The sequence below is a fragment of the Cataglyphis hispanica genome, chromosome 18 (genome assembly GCF_021464435.1).
Source record: "Cataglyphis hispanica isolate Lineage 1 chromosome 18, ULB_Chis1_1.0, whole genome shotgun sequence".
NCBI lineage: Eukaryota > Metazoa > Arthropoda > Insecta > Hymenoptera > Formicidae > Cataglyphis > Cataglyphis hispanica.
Window position 1 is genome coordinate 3,820,922 of NC_065971.1, and position 23,522 is coordinate 3,844,443.

A 23,522-nucleotide genomic window follows, 5' to 3' on the forward strand; every position below is an offset into this window, starting at 1 on the left:
TACTTTTTTTACATCAATAGAATAAAAGCTTCGAATAGCGAGCAAAGGGAAGAAATGACACTACAAAATGTCATCATTGCACAACAATTGTAATAATGAAACAAAAATTGAAAATTGAAATACAAGGTGTTAGAAATTAATGCAAATAAATTAAAAATTATTTAATTACATTACAAATAAATTACAAATTTATTGAATGCGCGCTATTCCTAGCAAAGAATTATATTTAGAGATCCGCAAGTGTATTTCAGCAATACAAAACATACTTATAATAATTTATAATAATTAAATCACAGAAAGCTACTTTAAATTGTGCCATATCAATTCAGTACATATAATTTATGTAAGAATACTTATCTCTTTTTCTCTTAAACATGATTGGCACAATTATGGATAATATTAAAATTAATTTTTGATGCATAGTAAAATAATTTCAACATCCATCAAAAACATTCTTTCTTAAGACCATTTCTCAATCAATATCTCTTTGTATTTTTTCATGTATTGCATGACAAGGTAGAATATTTAATTATGGTAGCCTGACCATATCTTTATCAATTATACACCATAAAGATTTGTATGTTCACCATACTAACACAAATATGGCAGACACAAAAATCTATTTTCATTAGTTTTTTATTTTATTTTCCAGCTAGTGGAAAAAAGATGATTAATAGACGTAGATTGATTCTGTCTGAATAATCATTTATATATAATCTTTCTCTCTATATATATATATGCTGATTATTATACATATATGTATATATATAAAATATCATATAACTCAATATTGTGAAGTTTAGCATTATGTTTACAACATAAGTACTATACAATTACGAAAACAATAACTAAATGATTTATGCAGTCAATACAACAATTCATAAATACCATTCATTCTTACGGATTGGCAAGACATGTTGCATTTATATAGACTTTGGGCTATGCAAATACTTGTATTTATGTTTGAGGCAGAAAACTTTTGAGATCTTATTTTGAATGCAACAGTCAATACTATTATCTGTCTCGTTTTTAGGTATCTGTATTAATGTTTCAATGATAATAACAGGCAAGATAAATTTGCGAATTCAAATAACAAGATGTAACAATTAGTTTTTATTTTCTTGTCCCTAAATTAATTTTGAATGCTATATCTAATACAAGAAGAGAAGAAAGCATAATACTAAACTTCTAAATAGAACCGTTTACCTAATAACATCAACAATACTATCTATATACAACATACAAATTATGTTAGTGTCGAATTTCTTTTTACACATAGCAATAAACATTAAAATTTTAAAAAGGATACATTTAATTAAAACAAAAAATTGTTAATATTTTTATATGTCAGCTCTAGCTAAAAAAAAAAATGTATGCATATATATAAACGAGATTCGTTTCTATTATATCAAATTTTAAATGCACAATTACAAATATAAATTATGTTGAGATCTGCTTATTACAAGTGAAGATATCTGATTTAAGCAGAGTACATAATAGCATTCTTAATTATCATCTTGTAATAATCAATAGCGATAAGCAGATGTTTTAGAAAATTAGATAGAAATTTTATAGAAATGCTGCTGTGTACAACAGAATTTTTTTACTGTGCGATTTTCTTTGGTTCAATTTTTTTAGATAAACATATTAGTCATATTTCCAATAATGCCATAGTTTAATATAAACCACTGCATTTGACAAAAATTTAATTATCTGTGGAATGCACGAAAAATACAATTAAAATTATGATAAACCTATCCAACTGATTACTATAAGCCAGAATTAATTAAGTTTACACATCGTGCAATTTTAACTTATTTAAGTATTTGTGCATCTCATGTTCTGCTATAAACAAATGACTCTTAATAATATTAAATTCCAAGGAAGATCAAATGTAATAGAAAAAGGCTCCTTTCTTAATATATCAAAATGCATCAACTTCATTTTTGATAAAAAATGAGATAAGGGAAAAATATATATTACCTCTCATCCCTGGCTATATTGATTTCAATTAGACAGGCTTACCATATTGTGATATATTATTCTTATTTGTCTATAATTACAAAATAAACTTCAATTATTATAGTTTAACAAATTATTGTAATTATTTGATACTGTGTTTGCATTGTCATTGCATATAATATTTTGTTAAATATTAGAAAAGATGTTGGAGAATCTTTTCTAACATTTTTTTAATAGATAAAAATAATCCCTGCAGCAGTTTTGCCATTAAATACATTTTTAACTTAAAATATTAATTAGTTAGCATACCCCTATTCGCCAATGAATCTTTTAGTGTTTGGAAAAGTTGCATCTGTTGCTCTGGTTTCAAACTGTAAACCTAAATCAGGAAGTACATATGCTTTAAAAAATTAATTTTACTCATTGTTACATGTTGTTATACATTAATATATAATAAGATATAAAAAAGAAAAAAATTAATATTGAGAAAATATTAATATAAAATAAACTTTGTTGTTATTTTACCTGCTGCAATAATTTCTGAGGTGATGCAGTATGAATAAATGAAGAAATATAGACGTTCACAAATGTTGCCATTAAATACTGACAATCAAATCTGTCCATTATTCCACCATGACCAGGAATTACATCACCGAAATCCTATAAAACCATTATCAAAATCAATAATTGTCTAAATGAGATACCATACATAAGCAAGTTTTGATAAAGTTTTGATGAAATTAAAATACCTTAATTTTAAACGCCCGTTTAAATCCACTAGCAAAGAATCCTCCAAATGGCCCAATTACAGAGCTGAATACTGACATTGATAACGAATGCAGAAGGAATGGATATAATGTCAAAGTGGACTTTCCGTTGAACTGCATTGAAAGATAATTGAATATTCATATATCATATGTTTGAAGTATTCTTCAGATAAAAATATATTACCATTCTTGATATTACTTGAAGACTGCTTGGCAATGTATACTCTTGCGGTTGGAATAAACTTGATGGTTCGCAATCCATAGTCATTCTTCCTAAAGCTTCACTGTATTCGATAGGACAAACAAAATAACGATACTGGCACATGACATAAGACATCTAAAAACAGCAATATGTCATATTCGTATATAATAACTATACTTAGATTTTATTTACTATTTGTATGAAAAATATGTTACCATTAATCCAAGTATGACAGTCGAGATACCACCTCCAATAAAGCCTTCCCAAGTTTTTTTTGGAGATAATTTTATTAATGGTGTTCGTCCAAAAAAGAAGCCAAACATATATGCCATCACATCATTTATCACAATCATACTAACAGGGACAATAAACCTAAAAACAATTGTAATATAATTGATAAAGTACATTATAACATATAATAAAATACAATTACATATATATATATATATATATATATATATATATATATATATATAAAAAATTTATATATACATATATATTGTAGTAATAAGTCTGATAAATAAAGTAAATACATACCATATCAATCCCTCAAATATATTTTGAATAATAAGATAGCTCTGTGTCACAACAATAAGTAATGCAACATGTGTCCAAGCAAACAGAGAGAATTGCTTCATATAATATTTTTTCACGAGTGATAGTACAAACCATACAAAACCAACAATGTAAAGACAGAAGGAAATAAATCGATGGTATGTAACAAGTACGCGTAGATATCCCTAAAGACAATAAAAAAATCATATATATTATATTTGCATTATATATAATGTATTAATTTTTTGATATAACATTGTTCTTATTATTTTTCCGTTATTTTGTTATTTCTCTGTGTTAGATAACTTTAACAGGGAAGCCCCACACAATGTTGAAGCCATAATAAAACTATTGCTATAAAGCTTTATCAAGGTTTTGGTATTGATTTAAATTAATATTCATAATATATAATGTTCTACAAATGATCTTTAAAATACTACATGAAGCAAGCAGTATAGTAGCAGAATTTTGTAGGAACATCTGTATTTTTTATATAAATTATATGATTCAAAGTTAAAGAAAAAGTAATACACACTTACAGTTCGATTAATCACCACTGCAAAATAATCCATTAAATTCTCTCCATAAAAAAAGTAATTGGAAGTTATCAAAAAATACCATGATAAAGATCTGAACCATGGTAGACCATGAATTCTATATACAGCGTATCCAATATTAATAATTTCTTCAAAGCATTTCACTTGCACAATCAACGTCTATAACAATTAATTATAACATTAAATAGAAAAAAAAAAAATATATATATATATATATTTGTGTGTGTAAAGATTTTATTTTGCTTAATTGTACATTTAAAAAAAACTTACTGTAATCATCAATGCTAATGGACCTCCATAAATAATAAGACAAAATCCAGCTATCATAAACCAAGTGAAAATAGTTCTAATTATCCAATTCCGCCAACTGCAAGAGAAAGCAATCATTAGAATAATTTATTCATGAAGAATTGAAATAGTTTATTGTAAATGAAAAATAATATATGTATTTTACCGATCTGGAAGACCAGAAAGAACAGAACTTAAAATATGTGGAGTATGATCAGTTCCTTGAGGCAAAGTCTTTGCTAATTCTTCTACCTCCAATTTTGCATCATCTTCAGATTCAACATCTTCTTTCTGAGAGAAAATATGTTTCAAAAATATTATAAATAATATCACTTTAGAAAGGAATAATTAAAACAGATATAGCATTAACTTTGTTTTATGATATTATATGTTAATAAATATTCAATAGTACTAAGTATTTAATAAAACACAATTCTTGTTGGATTGCATTAAACTGCAAATCATATGTATATATATATATAGAATTTATATATAAACGATCTTAATTAAATTATCTTAACGAACAAGAATACATGTATAATATCTTTTAATTAAAAAGTGTCGAGTAAGCATCACGTTTGCAAATCGAGTGGAAAAGTAGGAACAATGAAATGCGTGTGACAGAAGACGCATTATTATTATTTGTGCACGCGCGTATGTATTACATACATTTATGCACACATACGCGGCATATCATATATATATATATATATATATATATATATATGTTGCGCTGTGCACACAAAGCGACTTCAAAAATAGTGTACGGATAGACACATCCTACACGAGCATCGGTAGCTGTCAAATACTCATCGTCGAATCACCTAACGCGCCAACGCGCAGATCGATAATTCTCGGAATCGCGTAAACGATAAACAATCCATTAAATGATTGAACATTCTCGATACCATGAAATCGCAAGGATATTGCATTCGTTTCTTACCTGATCGTCGCTAACGTCCCGCGTCGTTGCCGACGCATCGCCGATCGTTCTTTTGCGTACCTCCGACATATCGCTCGTGTCGGTTAATAAATACGCGATTTTTTTTTATCGCGACGAGAAAATCGTGATGACGAATCGAATGAGCGGGAAGGAATTGAAGATCGACACTTCGCGCCGATTTGTAGCGCTCGACCGCTACGTTTATTTACATATTTTAAGAAATTGAAATTGAAGGTATACTTAAAGGATCCCGGATGCAGTGAGCACGCACACACTACACTCGCGCGAGGCGAACAGCGGATTAAAAGCGGAGATATTGGAGATAGTCGGGATAGTCACTCGTCAATGTTCGGCCGCGTTCGGTGCCTTTCGGTTAATCAATGTAATAGTACAGTGTCATCGATATAAGAATATATCTAGATGCATAAACTAATAATTTCGAGTCTCGAATGTCAGTTTTTATTTATTATCCCACTTTATATTCGCGATTTTTTACTGAATAACGTAACAATGATCAATCGTCTGTCCGGACAAATTCGCATAATGCGTAGAAAAATTGTTTAATTATATCAAGAATGTCATTGATTATTTGTATATATTATTTATATGTATATTGTTATGCAAGGCCGGAGAGAATTTAAATCGTTGACAAAATTTGCAACATCGTGTAAAATTTATGATTTTTAAGACAGAAATATGAATGAATGAATGAATAATACGCGATAATTCATGTTCAAGATCAACTGTACTTTATTATCTTCATATGTTAAAATTGATAAGAATTATGTACGAAGGAAATAATGACATAAAACATATTATCAGAATTAGTAAATATATGAGTGTATGAGAGTATGTACACGAGACTATCACGAAAGAACGATAAGCGCAATTAAATGATTCATGAAATGTTATATATATGAGATTTATAGACATATAGACACACATATATAAACATATATTTATAATGCAAGAAGAGGCACGACTAAAATATAAAAAGAGTATTAAAAAAATCAATAGTGCCCATTAATATATACATCTGTGTGTATTAATTAGCTTAAAGTATGTTTGTTTGTGAATTGGATCAATGAATCGCGCCAATAGATTTGTCAATTCTCTGTGGTCAATGTCAATGGTCAGTGGCCCATTAGCTGCTGTCATACATATATATATATATATATATAATATGTGTGTGTGTGTGTATAATATGTCATAAATAGCAGTTTACATCGTTAGACTTTAGCCTCAAAAATGAAAAGAGTGGCTGAAGATATGCTAGCAAAATTAGAAATAAATTATCAATAAAACGTCTCTATTACTCGTCGACAGAGAGAGAGAAACAAAGAAAAACGAACTGTAATTGTATTGTGCTACAGGTTAAATTTGGGTTATAGAAAAAGAGGAGAATTATATGTACCTTCATACATTCGAAATGACATTACCTGGCATCGGAGTGTTTGGCACAGGAAGTATCGTTAGGATCATTATACCTTTTTTGAGAGAAAAGGGCTTCAGGATTGAAGCTATATGGGGTCGCACAGTGGCAGAAGCTTCGAAAGTGGCAATCGACCTCGAAATACCATTTCATACCAGTCGCATAGACGATGTTCTTTTAAGGAAGGATGTAGATCTGATCTTTATCATGTGCTCGCCGAGCTTGCATTCACAAATAGCTGTTAAAGCCCTAGGTATAGGGAAACATGTTGTATGCGATAAACCAGCAGGCTTGAGCCAAAGAGAGGCCTTGAAAATGGTACGAGCTGCACAATATTATCCCTCGCTGATCAGCATAGTTAATCACAGTTTAAGATTTTTGCCTGCCTTTGTACATATGAAGAAGGCACTAGAAGATGGATATTTGGCTGGACCTGTAACAGTTATAGAAGTAAGAATACATATGGGAAGTTTATTACACAAAGGTACGTATGAAAATAATACAAATTTTTATATTTGTAGATTTTATAAAGATTTTAGAATCATGCAGATTTTATCAAAGAAAGAAAGAATTGAAACTGAAAAATTTAAAAATTGAACTTAAGATAAAATATTTTATAAAAATGATCAATATTTCTCTTCTTTTTCTATATAGTATGATGTAATTTAAATAATACTTTAGTTGCAAAATATTTTCTTTATATTTTCTATGTATTTGCTGAATCAGAAAAATGTTTTCACATAAATTATATATTGAAACAATATTTACTTTAATCAGACATATTTGTATAATTTTTTAAGGATATGATTGGCTATGTGATGATACAATGGGTGGAGGAATCTTGGCATTAGTGGGCAGTCATGTTATTGATTTGATCTTTCATTTAATGGGTCAACGAGCTTCAAAAGTGCATGCTGTTGTCAGAACATTTACTCAAACAACCAAATACATTAATGGGATCAGGCATATCACATCGCCGGATTTCTGCAGTTTTCAAATGGAGTTAAGCAATGGTACCTTAGTAACAGCTACTCTGAGTAATCACTTGCAAGGTCAGCTTTCCCAAGAAGTATTGATATGTGGCGGTGGAAATCATTTGGTTGTGCGTGGCGGAGATTTATATGGATGTCGCAATGGACAAGAGGAGATCTTGTATCGTGATACGGAAGATTTACAAGGGATATCATTGCCAATTGCTGACTCTATTCCAAGGCCTTATATCAAAGGACTTCGAAAAATGATCGCGGCATTAAGAGAAGCCTTCCAATCTGTGGAAGATAAAAGAGGTTGGATTAAAGAGCCAGTATTTTCTGCTTCTACATTTGAAGATGGTCTGTATGTGCAAGCAGTTATTGATGCACTACGACAAAGTAATAAACAGCGTGAATGGGCCAAAGTTAACATCTTGACAGAAGAACCAGATCCAAATCCTTTATTGAGCGCTGCTGTCAGAGCTACAGCTATTTCGATATAAAAGACTGATTTGCTAAAATTTATGTTTACTAATTAAAAGATCTGCTATGGTATATATTTTAAAGACTATATTGATAAATCAATTGCATAAAATAATATTTAAGGCAGCTACATCACATCAACTTTTATTTTTCTATCATGTTATGATTAGCTAGGTAATAATGTCATTTATTTCTGCAAAAAAAAAATCATTAATATACATATATGGTTGTCTATTGTACATATATAGATATACATGAAAGTATTTGTGTTGATAAATACTGTGGTTGTGCTTATATAAAATGTTAAATATATTAATTTAAATGTCGGATATTTATTATATATAATTTCATAATGTAATAATTTTGATTTATAGTGTAGCTATTCAATAATTATAAAATTTATATAAATCTATTTTTGATAATTTTATTGGAAATTGTATCGATGATATGATGTAGCCAATTAGATTGGTTACCTATGTTGTGTTGTTCGGCTTATTGTTAGTTTCCTTTCAATTATTTTTCTTATTTTATGATTATAATGCGCGTTGGCTGCACTGCTTTAAATTTTTTCCATGTTGCGCGCGTAGCCGGCGTAAATTCAAAGATGGCAGGGGATGATGCTGTTGATGAAGCTATGGAGACTGAGATTTTACCATCTACAAGTAACAGCGATGCGAAAATTAAAGAGAAAGACAATAAATCTCCAAATTTACCATGGTATGTTTCATTATCGTGAAAAAAAGATTTATTTCTAGTATAATTATTGTATATTACTGTGAAAATTTAGGTTATCTTTAATCTTTGACTAGACTATATAACTCTGGACAAAACACATAGACATTTAGATTTAAAAAAGTAATAAACGTGGAATACAATAGATCCTCGGATATTAACTTGTTTAATCAATCTTATAGAATATTTAATTTATATATATGTATATTCAAGGAAATATGTGTGTGACATAATAATCTTGCTGTTGGTGCGCATTATTAATGTTTACAGCATCATTTACTGAAAAGTACATAGAATATATATTGACTACTTTTTGCAAAATTACGAAAAGAAGTAGCAATATTTATAATAATATAATATTAATTGATTATATAAAAATCTCATTTTGTGTTTTGGATCATACAAAAATATTATATCATTATTATTTATTGGTATATAGGATCGAAAAATATCGGCCACAAGTATTCTCTGACATTGTTGGAAATGAAGACACTGTATCCAGATTAGCTGTTTTTGCTCAACATGGAAATACTCCAAATATTATTATTGCTGGTCCACCTGGAGTCGGTAAAACTACTACAATTTTGTGTTTGGCACGTATTTTATTGGGACCAGCATTTAAAGAAGCTGTACTTGAATTAAATGCTTCAAATGAAAGAGGAATAGATGTAGTTAGGAATAAAATCAAAATGTTTGCACAGAAAAAGGTAATATATAGAATATTATGTGACACATTTAAAAAAATATATATTTTTATGATTGTTTTAATTGCACATTGCAGGTAAATCTTCCTAAAGGAAAGCATAAGATTATTATTTTGGACGAAGCAGATAGTATGACTGATGGCGCGCAGCAGGCATTGCGTCGTACAATGGAAATTTATAGTCATACAACCAGATTTGCTCTTGCATGTAATAATACAGAGGAGATTATTGAACCTATACAATCACGATGTGCCATGTTACGATATGGAAAATTAACAGATGCCCAAATCTTAGCAAAAGTTCTCCAAGTCTGCGAGAAAGAAAATGTAATTAAAATATTACAGACGATGATAAGTGACTTAAAGTTGGTTTATAAAATTATTTACTTTTTCTTTACCATTTGTAGATTTCCTACACAGATGATGGTATGGAAGCAATAGTGTTTACAGCTCAAGGTGACATGAGGCAAGCCTTGAATAATTTACAATCTACATATAATGGATTCAATCATGTCAATGGCGAAAATGTATTTAAAGTGTGCGACGAACCTCATCCTTTAATTGTCAAAGAGATGCTGGATGATTGCATAAAAGGAGATGTTTCTAAAGCATGCTCGGTAAAATATATACATTTGAAGATATTAATATATGTATAAAGATATATATCTTGTGTATTACATTTATAAATTATATTTACTAGGTAATGGATCATTTCTGGAAAATGGGATATTCTGCGGAAGATATAATTAGTAATGTATTCAAAGTTTGTAAAAATCATGCTATGGATGAAAAATTGAAGCTGAAATTTGTCAAGGTAAATTGCATATATCATTATCTTTTTCTTTAAACGATTACAGTTATTTTAATCTTACATATAATTTTAACAAAATATTTTAACAATCAATTTCAATTCATACATAGGAAATTGGAATAACGCATATGGGAATAGTGGAAGGTATCAATAGTTTGTTACAATTACACGGCCTCGTGGCAAAACTTTGTCGCGTATGTGGATCGAAATAATTGTTTTCTATTGTTTTTAATAAACATTTATGTACTTTTATTATATGTTTTTTTCGGTATATATAATCTTCTTTTTGTAGTTTTATCAAATTTGGAATTTATTGTGTCAAAATAATTTTTCTAGAAACATTGTTTTATTTGGATCCTTACAAAGTAGAATGTATATTATAGCCAATATCCAGCCTAAATATGTTATACATTGCATATAACATCGCATAACAAATTGATACACACAGTTCCTTGAATACTTTGTCATAAGTAGTGCTAAGACTAGCAATTTTAAGCAATTTTAAGAAACGGAAATTTATTTTTGCACAGTAACTTATTACTATTTTACAAAAATATAAAAAAAAAACTTACAAACCAATATATATGCATTCTTAGTCTGTAACAGTATTGATGCTAAAAGTAAAGGTCATAAACATGCATTTTAATGTTAAAACGTTTAACATACTTTATATAAGATTTCATTTTCACACAGCATTAATCAATCTTTTCTTCATTATTAATATGCAGTTATAGAATAATTACAGTAACTGCATTATTTATTATATAAATTTGATATGTGCCCTCAGAATTATCGCTTTAGAGAATATTTCTGCTTATCCTTCTTTTCTCCTTCTGTTTTATCTGTCCGAAAAATGCAGATTCGTAATGTTTAGCACCACTTTTCCATCGGTACGGATGTCAAATGCGGTCTCGGCTTTGGAGAAGGCCATCGCAGTGCACTTTGACACGATTCCGCTCTGGAGGGTGTTCTCGGAGGCGGTTGAGGCGGACTAACGAGAGACTCTTGCAAGTTTGAATTCGTATCCCCGCCGTTCGCCTCGAGATGCCGAGATATGCTCTTCTCCACCGGTGGATCACCGCGATGATTTCTCTTTGTTGGTTTTCGAGCCATGTCGTGCTGCGATGTGATCGGTGGTGCGCTTTCCACAGACTGGAGACTCGCTGCACGATGCAGGGAGAGTCGCAACGGCTTCTTCGGCGGTGCCGGGCGCATCTTTGTTTCCTGGGAGCTAGCATATGCCACCGATGCCTCTGAATTTTCTGACACGCGAGACTGAGAATCCTAAAATGAGAATATTATACATATTTATAGATATACCATATAGATATCGAATAATATACATGTAAGTCTGTGAAAATAAGATTTTATATTGAACATTTTATACATTAAACATCTCTTTATCAATTCTTTTGTTTATCAACTGAATGTATCAATAGAAAGGAGATGAACAAGATTCAATTACTAGCATTTAGAAATCAGGATTCAATTATTTGATAGTAGATAATAGAGTATGTAACGAATTGAAGAATTTTTAAATTTTAAGAAAAAACTTCAATTTTATATTGAACTCTTCAAGTGCTACATACATACATCATTATACATGATGCAAAATATACCTGTAAGCGATAGTAAGTCGGCTCGGAGTCAAACTCTAAAGACTGCAATTGTGAAATGCTCTTGCGACTTTTATGCAAGTGCTCCATAGCAGATTCGGCGCGCGGTGACCTTCGTCGTTGCACCTGCGACTGCGTCAGTGACTGCTTACAGTCGAGGCTGGCCGTTGATCTGGCCAGCTGTAATCCTTGATGTTTCTGCCTATTTCGTGATTTGTGATGACCGTTCGAAACACCGTCGGACGAGAAATCTAGCTCACGCTGGTTTCTAGAATCTGTGAGACGTCTAGAATGATCACTGTGTCTACTTCTGACAGTCGGCAAACTCTGCCGTAGTTCCGTACAACTTCTCATGTTGAGACCAGGTAGATTCGCCACCAACGCCGTTACTTGAGGGCCTTTTTGAAAAACCTGCAATTCAGAATTTTAATTTATGAAACCATTATGTTTAACATTTATTAGCCATTAATTTCGGTTTAATAGGCAACTTTGTTCTTAGTAAACATTTTATTAAAAAATTTATCAAGCTTGTTAAAGTATTTAATTGATAATTAAATTGACGTATATTAAGTATTTTCGATAGAAAATGAAAGGAATCTTTTTTTAATATTTTTTAATTAATTATAAATTATAATAATAATATAATCTTTTCTAAAGATAGTTACATATATTCACTCATTATAGCTACGATATTAACTTACCAAGTTTTTTTCTTCTGTGAGATATTTTTTAAAATCTTTCTATAAACATAATATAATTTGTATAATAAATACATAAAAATAGAATTTTGATGTCGGTGTCAAAGTACAATTAAAATTTAATAAACCTCCGCTAATTGATACGGATTCAATTACAGTTTATCCCAAATTTCGACGCTGATTAATTTCACAGAAACTATCTGGAACACGCCAGCAAATTACCTGTACATGCTCTTGACGATTCGGCGAGGGCTCTTCGGTGGGGACCTCAGTTCTGCTCGGCGCCAAGAGATCTCTGACCTGTTCCTCGAGATAACCGATCCTGTGTGTCAATCTGAGATTATCGGAGCGTAACGTGCGCAATGCCGCCAGGGATTCGCCTTTTCGCAGAACTACAATTTGCGCAGCGTCAGGTGCAACGGCTAGAAGCCGCGCCAAATCGCTCCTACCCGCTCCTACCACTAGTTTCCCATTTACTTCCAAGATTCTGCAAAAAATGTGTACCGTTTAATTATATTATTGTAAAGCAGTCATATTTTATTTGGCTGAAAGAGTTTTCTTTAAAGTTAAAAAAAGATATCGCTTAATGAAAAATAATTAAATATATGTATATAATATATTACATAATATGAGGAATTAATTATTTGAAATATTATTCTCTCTCGGAATAGAGCTCGGACAATTGTAATGTTGGGTGATATCTGATTACAGCTTTGTATTCGATATTCTATATGATCAAATTATAAAGCGAAATTATATGCGCGGAACTGGGCTTAATGACGCATAGCGAATAATAATGTGTGGGAACTGGGAAAAATTATGCCGAGCAAAGTATATAATGCGTGTTATCGTTAGTTATTTCGTGAGAAGCAACACGAGCTTTATAAATTAAAAACTTAAGCAGTTATATATATAATACCAATTATAAGAAAGCTTTAAAGTATTGTATATTTTTTTTATATGAAAACTTTGTACTTTGTCAGCGTTTTTTAATTAAAATTTATTTATCGCTTAAAAAAGAAACTAATTGTTTATAGTTTCTGAATTATATAAACAATCAAAAATAAAAGATTTTTCGCGAGTTTTATATATAAAAATAAATAACAAAATCAAATTTTATTTTATGTTACAATTTTTGAATCGACTTTAATAAAATTTTAAATCAGCTTGCCCGAAAATCAACTCCGCCTCTCAAATAAACGCTCTGAACCAAAAAGTTCAACAACCCATTAATTTTCATGCGTATTTTTAAAAGATCTAGGTATAAGCACGTCCTGGTCGTGCTTGGTATAGTGAATCTCCTTGAGTGAATATACTGGGTAAAAATAGTGGAAGGTGGGGTCATGTGAAGTCGCGGGTACAATTAGTGAGGGCACACGGCGAACTTCCGGTGACGCTTCACGCTACAGCGACCCGTTGGGAACCGAATGTCAAGATTGCCTTATTGTTCTTCCCCGATAACCGCGCACGTTACGTTATAGTACTACCATCGTCGCACACATACTATGATTCCTCCGACACCCTTCCTGCATCGTTTCGAAACTAACAGAACAATGTTCGAATTAATAGAATTTCTCGAATTCCGATTTATAAAGGTAATTCTTCCCTTTAAAAATTTTGTAGCAATTAATAATGCATGGACAATTTCTACAGAAAATATTCTACAGAAAATAATATGGTTTTTAATTTATTATGGTTTTTAATTTAATTGCAAATTTGCAAATTAAAAATTCCGAATTACGATATATTGCGATTACGAAATTTGACAGTGGCAGCTTCATCGGAAAGCGATGTGCCGAAGCATAAACTTCGAGAGCGGCACATTAAACGAAGGATGTCGACAGAAATGCATCTTTTTTTTGCTCTTTAGACGGTGATTAAAGAGCGCGCAGAATGGAATAGTTACTTCGCTCCCGCAGTTACGTGCACCGCGATTCTTCCACAGGAGCGCGGAAAAGTATCCCATTTGAGTTGTCGTAATTTTTCTGAGAAGGAGAATAATAAAACAAAACGGTCGACATTCGATTTATGATAGGAAAGTTTTATCGGTGATGCTATCGACATGTAGATTGATTTTGTAAGCTTTAAATTAAACTTCAAAAGCACATGCATTCTGATAGAAAGAAACGATTTTTGTAATTCATATATTGCATGTTTTCTTTTAAAGTTTTTAAAAATGTAATTTTATTTTATGCTTTTATTATTAATTGGTCTAATGCAATAAAATTCTGTTTATATTGCCTAATATAGAAAATTATGGTTATATACTATATAATTTATAATATAATTTATTGTATAATTTATAGACAAAAATATTTTGAAATATTTCTGTTGAAAAATTAAGGATTCTTAAAAATTCTTACAAAATTAAATAATGTTATTGAGAAAGATAATTTTTACAGAATAATTTTGTAGCACGACACAATGTAAAGTTTTAAACATCGTTATTTGGATTGAAAATAAGAGTGTTAAGAGATTTAATAAATCACAGCAGACAAGTTAAGAATTAAAATGAAATATTTGAAACTAATTCTATAATTATAAATTAAATAAATAAATAAATATTGTAAAATAGATCATATCTGTCAAAACATATGATTCTGAAATTCGATTCTGATCTTGGAAAATGTACCGTATATATTATTTATAATGCAGCAAACAGAATAAGATAAATGGACAATCGCGGAAAGAATATCCTTACATAAATTGAATGTGCGCACGAGGAACGAAAAATTAGCACATATTTTACATCAGATCGTCTTGTAACTGGAAGAAACACGGCCGTACGATGTTTATTCGATGACTCGCAATTCCGTGCGGTATAACAATACAAACCTGTCTCCCTTACAAAGACCGGAATCTTCTACGGCCCAGTCGACGTAGAGACCGATTGCGTCGTCTCTTGGCCCGGCCCCAAAACGAGGACTTTTCGGATCCGCGCTGACTTCTACCGCGTGGATCGTAACTTGCGTCGAACCGGAAATGCAGCTGCAAGCAAAGTGATTGATGTAAATTTAAGTCTCTTGTTAAAAAGAATGTAAAAAAATAACTCATACTATCTGATTTTTTATAATAATCTTTTTTTAATTTTATTAAATCTAAATTAACTTTAAATAATATAAAAAAATAATACTATGTAATAAATAATATATAAAGTCTTAATATATACACACTCGTTTTAATTATTAAAATTTAATGACAAAAGCACACTCTCCTGATAAAAGATGAATAATTCTAATTAAATTTTTGTTAAGTAAAATAATTTGAAATATATCATATAATATAAATTGATATGCTGAAAAATATTCTTATCTTCTTATCTCGTTAATCAATTCTTGTTTGTCTTTGTAAGTAGGGCAGATAAAAGTTTCTTATTGTTTTGTTGAGTTTACGTCAAAAGAAAGCATAGCATTATAAAAAGTCTTAACTAACATAAAAATATAGAAAATATATACCTGAATATTGTATCATTCTTTTGCTTTTCTTGAGTTTCGGCCAATTCCAAAGCAGTTTGAAGAGCTCTGCTCTCCTCGTGAAGAGTCAACAGTTCGAGTTCCTCGCGACCTAGTCTGTATTCCAATTCCGCTTGTTGTATTCGAACATCGATATTACTATAAAAAAAAAATTGCGTACATATACATTTAAAGTATTTAAATTATAAAAACTAATGTTAGAGAGGAAAAGAATATAATTTTAATCATATTTATTCATTTCAATATTTTGCATTTTGCAAAATTTATTTTTTAAATTTGAAATAAATTTATTAATTTTTTTATTAAATTAAAAAATAACTGTTTTTATGCATAAATAATTTTTATTTATTAAATTTAAAAAAATAAAGTTTTCTCTTCTCTTAACAAAAAGAAATTTCCCATACCGGGAATCGAACCCGAGCCTCCTGGGTGAAAGCCAGGTATCCTAGCCACTAGACCATATGGGATCTTGGGATCAGTACTTTTAACACAGTTCCAAGACTGTATCGTCTAGTTTGTATCAAAGACTTTCTTCTTTACACTTTACATTAATAATGAATTTTGTTTCAGAAATAAAATATATCCGGCAACTTCTATTATAAATTTTTTTTCAATTATTTATATATCATAATTAATAACATTTTGAATTTTTGCGTGTATATGTGCATAAATTATTATTTTCACTTAACAATCGTAACTTATTAAATTTATTATAAAAAAAAAATATGTATATTGCCTTAATTATTTTATTTAGTAAATAATTTGCCTTGCTATTTACCTTTTTCTTTATTTTTTTTATTTTTATTAAGTTCTCTTAATTCTTGGGGTATTTAATTATGTTTATTAATCAAGCTATTAGTGTGTATATAATTATAGATATAAATTTAATAAATTAATAATCACAATTTTTCGTGTATTGCTTGATTAAATTAATCATTTAGTTTAATGATTTACTCTATAATCAGATATAAATTATTAGCATTTTACAATATAATAATATCCAGTTAAGGTATATTACCATAATTAAGTGAACAAATTGACTTTATCTGTACAAAGAGAATACTTATAGTTTTGTTTATATTGCCGTATGTTTATAATCTATAATGACTATAATAGCATTACGTTTGCACATCGTGATATCGGTAATCGTAATTTGCGATAATGGGATTCAGTAAGCCGCGCGGTTAAAATCTTGATTTCATCCTTACTCTGTAATGTCGAGACGCTCAAGCGCCAGCTTCAGGTTCTTAATAGCCAGTCGCTTATTGTCGGCGTCCCGTCGCAACCTTTGAAGTCGTTCCTCGGCCGCTTTCCTGTCGGCCTCGGTCAAGGGTGGCGCGCCATTGCGTAATGCCAGTCTATTGCTCAGCGTGTTGCAAAGCTGGCCCTTGAGCCTGAAAAATAACAAAAGGCATGAATCGTGCCGAGGAAAGAAAATATTTTTGTGCTCTCTATTGTCTGCACTCTGATCTTAGAAATGTATATTGAGATTTCGATAGATCTTTAATAAAATTTTTTATTTTGGTAAATTCGCTCTCTATAAGATTTATATATCATTTTTAATAATAGATCGAAAGCTATAATCAGCTAAAAAAAATAGAGAATAAAGCGCTTTTAATATTTTTACCATTGTGTATTATATAAAATATTTTGCTTTTATCGCTTTTATTGTGTTTTACTTTTTAATAACAGTTTCTTCTATTATTAAATTTTCAAATAAAATTTTCTTTTCAAAAAATGTATCGTTAGTATTGCAAAAGAATAAAAAAGCGTCTCTCATTAACGTATATCGAACAATAATTTGTAGAAAGCGAGAAATTGAAAAAAATTTTAATAAGGAGAATATTGATAAGATATATATTAATAAGATATATATTTTTCTCTGCAATTCCCTTATTTTTTTAAGATGAGCGATATGCTAGCGTTTTATCTATATAGAAAGCGAAGAAATTGCTTCGACAAATCAATTTTGAAAGATTTATTATCTCTAGAAAGAGGATGTTTTTTTTTTTTTAATTACGATGATATTCATTTAGAAAAGTCGGATTCGTTTCTCTTTAAAAGATAAAGTCCGCTCCTAAGCTATTTATTATTTCTGTGCGCGATCATTATAATAAAGAAATAGGACGTGATCAATTGCCATACCGCCGATCTTTCTCTCTCAATGCCGACCGTGTATCTCAAGGATGTGTAATCAAGCAATTACTTACGTCTGTATGATGTTTTCTTTGTCACGCAGAGCGATTCGGAGAGCGTCCAATTCCTTATAATGATCTCTATTCCGATGAGCGGGGGAGGTAACGCCTCCGGAAACACTGCCGCCTTTTTTCCGCCTCGGAGTCGTCGACAGAGACACCTCTATACTGGCCATCTGTAATGTGTATAGATATAATGACAAGTTTATTTAAAAAAATAATAATTTTGTAACGATAATATGATTAATACTTTAAACTTATAAGTTCGATTTATACTTAAATTTGCATGTCGTTGTATTTATTCTGTATCTCTTTTCTGATGTAAAAATATTTATTTTTACGCTTATTTATGCATATACAGTATCAAGTAACTATTTAAACTTATTAGGGAGTTTAGAAAATTTATAGAACCAGTGGAACATGGAGTTTGGACGTCCTCCAAGATGCTACAAGTTTGATTAACTATTTTTCCGAGGTATAGCTTGGAAGAGAGGGAGAGAGAGAGAGAGAGAGAAAGAGTCAACTATCTCTCATCTCCTTGATATACTGGATGCATTATATATATTCCATTTTCTCACATCGCGCCAACAAGCAAAGCAATTTACCTAACGATGAAGGGCATAGGTCTCACAGGACAACGTCGCGAATAATTTCTCAGACATGAATATTTATAATTCGTGTTTGTAGAAAATTATAATTCCATCGTTACCCGCATATAATTCGTTGTTTCATGCTGTGAAAGTTTATCAAAAAAGTGGAAGACATGATAAAAACTAAAATTCTTGTTAGGATTGTGATGTATTGAATATGATTTTTACATCGAGTATAATATAATATAAAGTTAGCTTTTTAATTATTTTTATGTATTATTTATATAATTATAAAACGACCATCACGATAAAAATGCCAATAGCTGACGAATTAACTTTAAATAAATAATATTATATAAGAAAAATCAAAGCAAATCAAAGATATTAACAATTTTTTTTATATTAACATAAAAAATATTCAAAAATATCATATTTAATATTAATGTAAAAAAAAGAGACAGAAAGAAAAAGATATATATATATATATATATATATATATATATATATATATCTTTAAAATTAGAGTGTTTTTATCAACGTACGATTCTACTGTTGAGGTAATGTTGTGAGGTAATAAAATTTTAGTACGAAAGACTTGTAAAGAGTTACGTAAGGTACGTAAGAGAGGAAGAAAAGCATTTGTGTCGGTGAGAACTTCTTCTATCTATTTCTTCTTTTATTTTTCACGTGTTTGTATTAGTCTGTGTTCTTCTCTGTTCTTTCTTTTGCGCTGTATTCGACAGCATCGACGACGGAGGTGCTGGCAAGAAACGCTGGCACCTATCAATTATTCGGATTCCATGGTGTGCGCACCATCTCGTCGGAAGGTCCTCATTGCGCCATGGGTACAATCTTTCGCTCCTCTTTTTCACGACATCCGTGGCACACACGGACACGACTTGGTGGCGAGCGGGGTTTCGCGGGGGTGGATCGGCACGCGGCATGAATACAAATTTATCGTTCCATTAAACCTATGATTTGCGACGATGGTCGGGACGGGATGTCTCGGGATGCCTTAATGGGCTTCCAGCGTCGGTACTGCACACGACGACGATCCTCGATGGTCCTTGAGAAGACAGCACCTACGGCCCCTCTCGCCGGCCGGCGCAGGGAAGGTCAATGCCGGACCCCGAGTCCGCACCGGGCGAGGGCCTCCTCGACCGATACACACCGAGGTCTCTACTCTCTCGCGAGTGCGGTATGTCCTATACCGGACCACCAGCCAGGCGCTCGTATAGAGAAAATCGACTATAAATCGAATGTCTCTTTTTGGTCAGAGAAGGACGCCGTTCGCTCATTATTAATCTTTCCGCATTTTCTCACGCGGCTTATGAGATCCGTGAAAAGAAAATGATTATCTCCGCGACGAACGAGGAATGAATAAGTTTTATTTTATTGTTAACGGTTAATATGTAACGTGAAAATCGATGAATACTTTCGATTTATAATATATGTATTTTTTTTTATATCATTTAATTTTACATCCGTAAGAAAAGATCATCGTAACTCAAAATTAGAAATTATCATAGATATCTTTTTAATGTTATGTATTCATCCAAAATATATTATCTGCTTTTACGTGCGAGAAAAATTATTTAATCAAGAAAAAACACTCTTACGATAAGAATGCTACAACATTAAAGACTCTTCGAGTCCTACCGATTTTTCGTCTCATCCATGCCAGGAAAAGAATCGAGAATCGTTGAACTTTGAACCACGAAGAGTTTTGCAAGTCGTGGACGTTCCCGCGGGAATATCCAGTGCATCCGGTTCATCGTTCCAAGATGCCCGGTTGGTGGTCCGTTGTCTCGACCGAGGCACACACTATGCCCACGATACTACCATATCGCGTCCGCCTCCATCACGAGAGTACACACTCGACGTGGGGGTAACATCGACCTCCGTTGCATCGCCAGGAGGGACAGCGTATCCTCTCAAGGACCCATGTATCAAGGACCGCGGTACCGTGACTTCGTGAATCTCTCCCGAAGGGTCATAGGTCTCGAAGGCCCTTGACTCGCCAGTTCTGTCTTGCAGGAGAGATACGTGGAACGAATTTGCGGGAAACGACGATTCTTCATTAAGGAGCCGTGAACTGAGAGACGCTCACATAATCAGTGTTCCCGCGAGAAGTAACGATCGTGCCTTAATTATGCACTTTCTTTCCTCATCGGGACGATCGTACATTCTTGAGGCTGTTAACAACCGATTATTTTAATATATCAAGATTTGTCTCTTTAATAGATTAAAGATATTTTTTTTTATTATAATATTGCCACCATTTACTTCGATTTTATACATTATATATATATATATATATATATTTTTTTTTGTAATAATATTATTATGATGTATACAATTCCTCTCTAGTTTGCAGCTGACAACATTTATACAACGCTTAAAAAATAATGATTCTATTAATATTAAAATATAATATTAAAATATGCAACCAAAGTTAAATAGTATACGTGTATCGTATTTATTCTCATTTGTTTCCTTATCCGATTATCTAAAAAATCATCTCTGAAGGCCACTTGTCAGCGCCGCACATCGTACAAAGGTTTCCAGATGTTTTAGTAATTTCTCAAGAGAACACCGCCTTGTTCGTTTCGCAAGTATTAGACTCTTATAGCACCATAGTCACTGATTTAGTATCAAGCAAGTCCGTGTACATTTGTTTTCGAGCCTGTGTAAGATAAGCGGTCCCCCGGCGCGACACTTCTCGGCCGTGAGAAGGAGAAGGTCCTCTCTATCTCTCTCGTCGCGCTGCAAGCTGGCTACTCGACGTGTTCGCTCGTGGGATTATCGCATACGGAGATTTACGAGTCCCACAACAGGATAACGCGGCTCGGTAATAGCTGCACCGAGCGATCCTATTACGTCTCAAAGCCAAGGGACTGTCGCCGATGGGACCGACGCGTCAGCCAATTAGCTCGCAACGGCCGAAATGTTCGCATTACGGTATGAGATTTCATAGCAATTATTTTTATAGCGGCGCAATTTCGTTGATTGCGGCCCTAACGTTCTCGGGAAAACACTTATAACATTCTGCAATTTCATGTATATCCTTTTTCTTCTTGCCTGACGGAATCATAATCTATCCGTTCGATATATTCGATGAGCACGAAAAATGATTGTTTAAACTTAAGACGAAGGTTTATCGATGTTACTCTAAGATTAAAGATGTTTTTCGAGTTTAAAAAATCCAAGAAGACAGAAAGACGCGAAGTTTTGCAAGACGCGAAAGTAGCACCTTGAGAAAAATCTTGAGTTGTCAAATCAACTATGTATATTGTATTTAACAACTAAGTATAATCACATATGTAATATAAATTAATATATCTAAGGATGCTATAATTTTTAGAAAAATTTTTTTACGATTTTATGTCTTCAATGTTTGTATAATAAATTCAGCTGTCATTATATTTAATTTTTTCTTCTTAACATTCTCCTTTTTTAATTTGACGAAGAGACAGAAGTTATAAAACGGATAATTTTTATTATTTTTAATAAATTTAATCTTCAGTGACTCTATTATGATTTCCAAACCTTGAAGATAAAAATTGTCTACAGTTTTGTCTCTATCATAGTTTTTAACGATAGATCAAAACATTTATTTAGACATGTAATCCAGTAGCATTCAGTTTTATTTGGATGAAGAACGAAGGGTTTTTCACGGTGCAAAAAAGCTTATCTCTTACACGGACGATATGAGATTTATGTCCATCACTTGTCATTCTCGATTTAATCTTGAATTATGCTGTCGTGTAAGTTTTCATAATTTTTTTCCTTACATTTTTCATCTAGAGTTTCCGTTAATCGCTTATAATTCTTATCTCGGCAACGATATTATAAAAGAAATGTTACGGGAATTAACGCCTGTCACAGAAAAGGGTGAAACATATGCGAGAGAGCATTTTTTCAAGCTATCGATAATTCCCGGTTTTCCCGAAGTTTAAATCAATTCTCTTACGCTACAGGTATATTAGAAGAGAATCCAGTATCGTCTATAAATAACGATCTCGACTAACTCCCGCAATTAGCAAGTAAACAAGACGTAGAAGATAACGACTGGGATATCGCAATTAATTCTGGCTGACACGAACGGTCGTTAGCACCGTCTCGAGTATATATGAAAACTTCATCTTCTTTATAATTCCGGATAATCATTCCGGATAATCATTGTTCTGTCACATACACGCCTTAATTCGATTCGGAGCAGTGTGAGCAAAACGGCTCCCTGCTTTCTCTCTCAAGTAATACGCGACAGTTCCTTACAGTCTGTACAAAAGCGAACCTTTTACATAATTAACTCGCGCGAGAGCGATATTATCCTTTTCGGAGTGCGTGAGTGCGTGCGTGCGTAAAAGCGTCGACGCGCGTTTCCTTTTCCGCGGACAGTTTCTCATCTCGAATCGCCGCCACAGAGATTTCCCGGAAACCGACGATGGGATACCCGGCGGCACGAAAAATGCGGGAGCACTTGAGAACAATGTTGTCGCGCTGGTAGGAATTGTTCACGGTAAAATCGCCGTGCGGACAGC

General features: G+C 31.9%; 4 protein-coding genes and 1 non-coding gene across 7 annotated transcripts in view; 2 read left to right on the forward strand and 3 right to left on the reverse strand.

Moving 5' to 3' along the window:
* Positions 1-146: 146 nt before the first annotated feature.
* On the reverse strand, positions 147-5,608 carry LOC126856280 (phosphatidate cytidylyltransferase, photoreceptor-specific). Its single transcript, XM_050604679.1, has 10 exons — positions 5,275-5,608; positions 4,498-4,622; positions 4,314-4,410; positions 4,026-4,202; positions 3,469-3,671; positions 3,147-3,303; positions 2,914-3,066; positions 2,712-2,843; positions 2,488-2,622; positions 147-2,341 (listed from the first exon to the last, which is right to left on the reverse strand). Exons 1-10 carry the CDS (start codon positions 5,341-5,343, stop codon positions 2,255-2,257), a joined length of 1,335 nt encoding a protein of 444 aa, XP_050460636.1. The 5' UTR covers positions 5,344-5,608; the 3' UTR covers positions 147-2,254.
* Positions 5,609-6,202: 594 nt separating this feature from the next.
* Positions 6,203-8,490, forward strand: LOC126856285 (glucose-fructose oxidoreductase domain-containing protein 2). The gene is made up of 2 exons (XM_050604685.1): positions 6,203-7,190; positions 7,507-8,490. Exons 1-2 carry the CDS (start codon positions 6,683-6,685, stop codon positions 8,178-8,180), a joined length of 1,182 nt encoding a protein of 393 aa, XP_050460642.1. The 5' UTR covers positions 6,203-6,682; the 3' UTR covers positions 8,181-8,490.
* A 199-nt stretch (positions 8,491-8,689) lies between these two features.
* Positions 8,690-10,658, forward strand: LOC126856288 (replication factor C subunit 2). Its single transcript, XM_050604687.1, has 6 exons — positions 8,690-8,877; positions 9,332-9,599; positions 9,674-9,922; positions 10,003-10,212; positions 10,296-10,409; positions 10,517-10,658. Exons 1-6 carry the CDS (start codon positions 8,690-8,692, stop codon positions 10,616-10,618), a joined length of 1,131 nt encoding a protein of 376 aa, XP_050460644.1. The 3' UTR covers positions 10,619-10,658.
* Positions 10,659-10,882: 224 nt separating this feature from the next.
* Positions 10,883-23,522, reverse strand: part of LOC126856260 (uncharacterized) — a 155,236-nt gene continuing 142,596 nt past the window's right edge. For 2 of the 3 annotated variants that reach the window (XM_050604634.1, XM_050604633.1), the window contains 8 exons: positions 18,404-18,564; positions 17,402-17,587; positions 16,176-16,331; positions 15,556-15,708; positions 12,943-13,207; positions 12,724-12,762; positions 12,026-12,433; positions 10,883-11,690 (listed from right to left, as the gene is read on the reverse strand). In XM_050604634.1, coding sequence (XP_050460591.1) covers positions 11,277-11,690; positions 12,026-12,433; positions 12,724-12,762; positions 12,943-13,207; positions 15,556-15,708; positions 16,176-16,331; positions 17,402-17,587; positions 18,404-18,564 — 1,782 coding nt within the window. In that variant the 3' untranslated portion in view covers positions 10,883-11,276. The remainder of the gene's footprint in view (positions 11,691-12,025; positions 12,434-12,723; positions 12,763-12,942; positions 13,208-15,555; positions 15,709-16,175; positions 16,332-17,401; positions 17,588-18,403; positions 18,565-23,522) is intronic. The other variant, XM_050604635.1, reaches the window with a different exon arrangement.
* Positions 16,589-16,660, reverse strand: Trnae-uuc (transfer RNA glutamic acid (anticodon UUC)). The gene has a single exon. It is a non-coding gene; the product is annotated as a tRNA-Glu (tRNA).

Excerpts from the sequence above, each read along its gene's own strand:
- LOC126856280 (XM_050604679.1), bottom strand. The coding sequence starts at position 5,343 with ATGTCGGAGGTACGCAAAAGAACGATCGGCGATGCGTCGGCAACGACG. Across the intron at positions 4,623-5,274 it reads GGGACGTTAGCGACGATCAG|AAAGAAGATGTTGAATCTGA; the intron begins GTAAGAAACGAA and ends ATTTTCTCTCAG. Across the intron at positions 3,304-3,468 it reads ATATTTGAGGGATTGATATG|GTTTATTGTCCCTGTTAGTA; the intron begins GTATGTATTTAC and ends AATTGTTTTTAG.
- LOC126856285 (XM_050604685.1), top strand. The coding sequence starts at position 6,683 with ATGTACCTTCATACATTCGAAATGACATTACCTGGCATCGGAGTGTTT. Across the intron at positions 7,191-7,506 it reads GGGAAGTTTATTACACAAAG|GATATGATTGGCTATGTGAT; the intron begins GTACGTATGAAA and ends TAATTTTTTAAG.
- LOC126856288 (XM_050604687.1), top strand. The coding sequence starts at position 8,690 with ATGATTATAATGCGCGTTGGCTGCACTGCTTTAAATTTTTTCCATGTT. Across the intron at positions 9,600-9,673 it reads AAATGTTTGCACAGAAAAAG|GTAAATCTTCCTAAAGGAAA; the intron begins GTAATATATAGA and ends TGCACATTGCAG. Across the intron at positions 10,213-10,295 it reads ATGTTTCTAAAGCATGCTCG|GTAATGGATCATTTCTGGAA; the intron begins GTAAAATATATA and ends TATATTTACTAG.